Source organism: Hipposideros armiger, unplaced genomic scaffold (assembly GCF_001890085.2).
Source record: "Hipposideros armiger isolate ML-2016 unplaced genomic scaffold, ASM189008v1 scaffold_838, whole genome shotgun sequence".
Classification (NCBI taxonomy): Eukaryota; Metazoa; Chordata; class Mammalia; order Chiroptera; family Hipposideridae; genus Hipposideros; species Hipposideros armiger.
In genome coordinates this window covers 24,909-32,070 of record NW_017732188.1, presented here as the reverse complement: position 1 = coordinate 32,070, position 7,162 = coordinate 24,909, and the positions used below count along the sequence as shown (strand labels likewise).

Here is a 7,162-nt window from a genome sequence, read left to right as displayed (position 1 = left end):
GCCAAAAGAATGCTCATAATCATTATTTAATGTAGCCTCCCTGGGACGGGCAGTGTCTACACATTTATCTCAATCCAGTGGTTGTCATTCCTTATTACCTATTAGAATCCTTTAAGCAAAGGGAATTATTTCACCTTTCAAATATGGGCATAGTACCTTGAAGTGGCATGCTTGCAGCTGTTGGAAATTTCAGAACACCAGTCTCTCATCTTCCAAAGGCCATGTTGCTACCTAAGCGATTTAGAAGAGCCCTCACATACATCTGGTCAAGCCATACAATTCCCAGAGGCTGCAGCTCTATCCAAAAAGATCTCCCTTAGGAACACGGGAGATCTTAGCTTAGCAGACTCTTTGGGAATCACATTGCATTCCTTAATAACACAGTCACAACCTAAACAATTAGGTTGATGGGCCTTTACATTCCCCCTGAGTGCCCTCCCTACAACAGTGATTTGTCAGGTAGCCTACCCCCGCAGTCAATTAGATTTTGTAAAGAAATGTAGTCACATTAAAGTAGGTTTTAGAAAGAACTTTGCTTTACATAAAAGCCTTTGTCTCCTAAAGATGCATATTATGCTCAGGGAGTCCCAATTAAGATACATAAAATCCATGGTGTAGTAGAAATACAATGTTTATTTCACTGGTGTTATTCATTTGGACTTCAACTGATTCGTTTAGTTTTGCAAACTCAAATTTCTGGGTATCCCTTGTATCTTCACAGGAAGAGATTTATAGTCATCTCACTTCCATTATTCAGAATACTGACATCTTGGATGGTGCAATTGTCCAAAGGTTGATTTACTATGCTTCTAAGGACATGAGAGATGACAATGTAAGTTTGTTGATGATGAATCAGTATCAGGGTCAGCAGCAGGTCTTTAAGTGGCCCAACTGCACCCATGTAGGCATATATAAGCTTTTTCTATATCACTGCAGGACCATAAATCACTTTTATTTGTTCTTCATAACTTGGATACAGTCACAGTACCTATTATTTACCCTTTCACAGATGAGGAAACTAAGGCAAAGACATTAGAGATAATATTATCCAATCTACTTGTAGATGAGGAAATTGATGCTTACAGAGATTTTTTTTTCAAAGTAACACAGCTATCTATTGACAGAACAAATAACTAGAAGCTAGTTTTCTTGGCTCCCATATAAATTCTTATCTCTTCATGTGCCTATGTATCTATCAATATGTATACCAGGCATTGTATCTGAAAAACTAATTGTAGAAATAGTTTGAGTCCTAGGAAAATAGCATTTTCTTCTAGAAAGGATGTTTACTTGTTTATCTGCCAAGTTCAATAACAATCTATGATTAATTTCAGAGCTTGAGATTTTCTGGGCAACTTCTGTGACTCAAAGTTGGACTACCGTCCATGGAGGACCAATTTAACCTTTCATCTGAATGCAGTCTGTGGGGGTCTTAGCCCAAAAGATGAGAGGTGTGATGACCAGGGTCTCACCATTGGTTGGTCCTGAATTCTGAATATTGTCCCAAAATGCTGCAATGCAGCCTTGTATGCAGGGCTTATTTCTGGATTCTCAGTCTTTTCCAGATCTCCACTCAGTAATTCATTCCACCCCATATTGTGAGCCCTCTGAGTTTTTCTGAGTATATATTTTTAAAGATCTTGTCCAAGTCTTTTTATTCTGTTCAGTAGTAGGGTTGATCAAATATACCTAGCTCATTATTACCAAAAGCAGAAGCCCCTTCACATAGCTCCAGTATCGGAAGTATTATTAGGTCACAACAGCACTAAAACCCAAAGCTCTGGACTCATAGCCCTGTTTTTTTCATCTTGGCCTTCAGACTTTCAACCATAATAATTTATATCACTCAAAACATAAATTTTATGTTCATGGTACCTGATCCATTAGCAAGAAAACACGTATTGACCCCAAGTTTATAAGAACCCTATTAAAATCTGGTTTTAATATGCATTAAAATTACCTCTGCTTTCCCAACTACTGACACCTACCCTAGAGGCTTCTACTATAGGTTTGTAAACAGCCCGTTCTCCTTCTATCCCAAAGCGAGGGGAACTCATAACATTAAGTATTCTTTCTCTCTGCAGACTCCCTCTGCTCTTTCTCTAGTTGTTATGGTCATTTTTCTTTTTTATCCTCAGCTCTCCAGGGAAATCAGAATGTTAGCTGGTGAGGTTTTGGTGTCTCTTGCTGCGCATGACTTCAACTCGGTGATGTATGAAGTACAAAGTAACTTCAGGATCCTGGAGCTACCAAACGAATTCATTGTGCTTGCCCTGGCCGAACTGGCAACCAGCTATGGTATGGAGGAAACACTCTCCACATATTCCTGGGAAACAACTACCCTAATTGTTGAAAACCCCAGTGGCAGCAAACAGCAGAAGGGAGAGCATCTCTACCTTGTGCCGAACTAAAGAATATAGATAGAGGGATTTGGACAGCTGTTTAAGAGCATAAGTGAGCCTGCTGACTGCCGTTGGTCCATGCTGCTCGGAATTCAGCTGGACTCTCTCCCACCCTCCCTTTCATCTGGCTTTGTGTTGGTAGAAGCCCATTTTCCACAAGGCATATTCTGCAAACCACTGAACACTTGCATGAAGTAAAGGTTCCTTATGATTTTTTTTCTACACCACTTTATTTATCAGATACTTATTGAGCACCAATTGCCTTTGCGGGGCCCTGTGGATACAGGCGAGTTCTGGTGGGAGGGATGAACATTAATAAAATAATTATCCAAGTAAGAAATTGCTACTGAACATAGGTAAAGGTACCCGTGTAGCTAGTACCTTGTTACAGAAAATCATTCCTTGATTCTTTAACTATAGCCTGGCATTATGGAGGGGGAGGGATAGAGGAGACTATCTTCCTACTGCCCCTTATCTGCCTCCCCCACACAGCTGTGATTGCTTGTTGGTGACATAAGGAGTCCCAGAATCCCCAGTGTGAGAAGATAACGCTTTTCTCCTCTCATGCCCCTCACTGCAGTGTCCCAGAGTATTCCCTTCATGATGATGACCCTACTCACCATGCAAACCATGCTTAGGCTGGCCGAGGAGGAAAGGATGAAGGGAGCTTTCTGTATCGGTGGGTATCTCTGTGGTTTCCTCTTGGTTAACATCAGACTATAAANTTTTAAATAAGGACACCAGGTAATTCTGTTACAAGGCACTGTGGACATACTAGAAAATAGTGATACTGACTTAGGAAATTGAAAATGTTCTTAACACCAGCCTGCTGAGAAACTACAATAAATACAGTGCAAAATGTCTATGGAAAGAATGATGAATTCAAAGATTTAGTTGGAAACATTTGATCTTTGAATCTGAAATAAATTAATGAAGGGAAGATAGCCAGAGAGGCGGCAGCATCTGAGCATTGTCCTGAGCCCCTCCCCTCACTCCCTTCTCACTCCCTTTCACATCCATCCTACAGTCCATTATTATCCCCTTCCCACTCCTTCTAACATCTGCCACATTAATATGCCATCTGGACACACATTGGAAATTGTGGTCATATAGATTTAGGGTTCAGGAGGCACTGAGACCAGATATAGGTCCAAACTAGTAAAATGGAAAGCGTTATACACAACAGCTCTGGATAAAAAAATGATTTGAAAACCAGAAAATGGAGTCAGAAAAAAAGCCTGAGCCTGAGTGAGGCCAAGTCAATGATGGGGGTTGGGGTTGGGGAGGGCGGGGAGGGAGGCAGAGAAGGCTTTGCTTTCCTGCTGTCAGTTGGACATTCCATTCAACTGCCCCTGGCAGGCATTCCAGTCCACTGAGCATGCCCAGCTTGTGGGACTGACTTTCACCAAGTAGAACAATCAACAAGATCACCCACCATAAAGGCTTCACCAACACCAGGCCAGTGAAGTGACCATTGAAAATCATTCCCTAACTTGTGATCAATGGACCCAAGTTTAGGGAAAGGAGCTGAGCTCCTTTGGTCTACAAAAATGGTTTGAGTTCCAGCCTCTAATTCCTTCCTTCTCAAACAGATACTCTGGTCTCCACAAAAGGAACAATATTCAGTGAAATGCAGCCATTTTGTTGGTCAACAGGAACTCAGAAGCAAGAAAATGTCATAGTGGTAGAATATAGCATCATCCTCCTCAACAGCAGCCCATCGCTGGAAGCTTCCAGATCATTGTGTCGATCAAGTGGAGGACAGACTTTCATTTAGAAAACCTTATATGAACTTTGTATGAGAAACCTGCCAACCTGCTTCTTTGATTTTTAGTCTTACTATTTCTGATACTTAGGTACTATCTCTTAGAAAGCCTGAAATAGCCAAGATATGATTCAGGGCACTGAGGAATCTGTAGGTAAGTACTATGGTATCCTGAGGAGTTAGGTGTTTTGTGTCTGTGTGACCATATGCATATATGGGGTGGGGGGATGGTGGGCGTCATTTGGGAGGTCTGTACACCTTAGAGGTTTTATAAAAAGCTCTGCTAAAGTAAGATTGTTTCTCTCCACTCTCCCTTTATGCCAAAATAATAAAATCACACTGATTGTAAACAACCAATAATAGACTAGGAACCTGAGAGATGATTATGCCTCACCTTCTTTAAAAATGTATAGTCTACCTGAGGAAAAAGTGGCTGCAACACAAAGAAAGATAGTTTCTTGTTTAAGCTTAAATACTGGAAGAAACCTTTGGAAGTATTTTCCCCAATTTTCAAGTATGTTTGCCTTTCTGCTTTGCCAAAATGACTGTGCTAAAAGACTACATTGTTTGGAGGCTTGTGGAAAATCACCACCTCCAAAAGTATCTCTCCTACCAAGCTGCCAAGAGGCTAACTTTGCTCCATTTTGTTGACTCACAATTTTTTTTTCAGTTTCCCAGAGTGCTTTATTCAAATACAAATACTCCTGGAGAGTGCACGTCAGACTCTTTTTGGTCGTTAGCAGAAAAGAGCAAGGTTCCATGGACTTGGAACCATAAGAGGGAGCTGGCAGAGCCAGAAGGGAAGACAGAGGGAGAGAGGTGTGAAAAAAGAAGATGGAGGGTGTGTTGGGGGAAGAGAACTGTACCACCTCGTTGCCTTGCCATGCTGAAGTCAGGTGTCAGAAACTCAGGTCATGGAGCCTGAGGGCTGAGCCTTGCCAGAGAGGCTCTAAGGTGACTCCTACATAACTGGAGAGATAAATAGGAATCTAGCATCTTTTATCTTCCCCTCCACATTTAATCTAGGTTTTGAGAAAAATACTAAGCATCAGTTATTTTCAAGCATGTCAAGTATTATGAAATATGAATAAGACATAAATCCTGACAACAAATAGATGGCAGTTAAAAAAAGAGGGAGGAGAGCAAGAGAGAGGGAGAGGGGGACAGGGAAGAGAAAGAGGGAGAGAGAGAGAGAAATCGAGAAAGAAAAACTTTCTGTGACTATTGCACAGTAATTAACAGGAGGGTATTTTAGCACATGCTTTTTTTTTCTGTGCATTTTAGAGACTTTTGGAGATATTAACCTCACTCTCGGCATGCTGAACAAGGAAGATAATGTTAGCAAGGTAAGGAAAATAGAGAAAAATCTCGAAAGCCCCTAAAATCTCCCCTACTCATCTGTAATGCTATTTCACAACTAGAGATTTTTTNGCCTGAGCTGAGCTGCTGCTGAGCTGCCAACAGGTGGCAGGATGGCTCAGCTGGTGTAACAACAAGATTGCCTGTTCCATGGTGGGCTATGACCACCTGGAACTAAGACTGAACACAGCACCTTGAGCTTAGAGGGCACGAGCTGCCGGTGGGAAGCCAGATGGCGACTGGCGCCCTGCACAACTAAGACTGAAGAACAACAACTTGGCTTGTCCCCTTCCCCAATTTCCCAATAAAATCTTTTTTAAAAGGCTGAAATAATGAAAGGATCCGACTTTGAAATATCTAGCAACCATAAAAGTGAATTCCTCAGTCAAAAATATGATGTTTCATTTCTCACTAACAGGACCTGACAGTTAAAACCTAGTCCTTCTAAAAGCTCTGACCAAGGTCCAATGAGCTCCAATAGCAAGAAGCCTATTCTGATGCCAGGCCTCTAGGCAAGGTCTTCAGAGGTAAAAGGTTTCCTCGCTACTTCAAATTATAAAGTCAGGCCGTGTTCGTAACAAAGCTAGAAATGGCTAATATGAGAGGCATTTGAGAAACAATTTACTAGAAAATTACTTACTTATCTGCAGGAGCTTGAATTATCTATCACTTGAGTGTGAAATCATTATATAAACCCATCTGCAAATCCCCAGCCCTGGATTAAGTTCTTAAGCACCTTCTGAATTCCGGAAGGAATGACTTTAAAAACATAATCTCAATTTTAAAACTGCAGCCTGCTTAATAGTATACAGAACAGTAACTGCTGTTTACACATGTTTCAGATTAGCAATTCATGGCTAATCTCTCTTGAGCTTACTAATCAAGAAACATTAATGAGGCTCAGTCATTATATTAGGCTTTGACTTTATTCCTGCTGACCACAGTGACAGTTGTCTTGCTTTCAGTCCCTGGACACTTCTCTGACCTCCTCTCCCTACAGTACTGGCTGCTCCTATCAGTGCGAGGAAAAAGGAATTCTCCATCGTGGTTGTATATATGGGTAACAGTGTCAGAAATACCCTATCCATGAAAGGTCCCAATTCATTTATAAGTTTATCGTTTGGGAATTTAAAACACCATTGCAAATGTTTTTGGTGTTACCAAGAAAGTGAAAACAAAGTTGCTTCGTGCAGAAAATAATAATCCTTAGGTCAACTAATCTGATAGTCTCGTTTTGCAATTGAGAATGCAAACTCAGTCCAGAGAGGTTGATTTTTGCAGAGTAATACAACTAGTTTGAAGCAGAACTTAGATACAGTTCAAGTTTCTGAACTCCAAGTCTTATGTTGTTTTTTTCTCTCCCTTTTTATTTCATACATAAATCCTTCTCTGGAAAAAAATTGGAATATATATTATGTCATAATAACATAGCTGAACACTGTATATTTTCACTGAAAACAATAACTGTCTAACTCTTGACAAATAAGTAAAAATTAAAAATTCAATCATCTCCTAACTTTCCTAATCTCTATGAAATCAAGGAAATCTTTATGTACAGACATTCAGAAAATTATTTGCCACCATTTACAAAAAGAGTAATAAATTGATTATAACAATTACTCAAATGGCTAGCTTT

The 7,162-nt window shown here is 40.4% G+C and overlaps 1 protein-coding gene across 1 annotated transcript in view; it reads left to right on the top strand.

Moving 5' to 3' along the window:
• Nucleotides 1-817: 817 nt before the first annotated feature.
• LOC109374583 (maestro heat-like repeat-containing protein family member 2B) overlaps nt 818-7,162 on the top strand; it is a gene marked incomplete at its 3' end in the record, with an annotated part of 28,311 nt that continues 21,966 nt past the window's right edge. The window contains exons 1-3 of the mRNA XM_019629308.1: nt 818-832; nt 2,139-2,298; nt 5,452-5,513. Coding sequence (XP_019484853.1) covers nt 818-832; nt 2,139-2,298; nt 5,452-5,513 — 237 coding nt within the window. The remainder of the gene's footprint in view (nt 833-2,138; nt 2,299-5,451; nt 5,514-7,162) is intronic.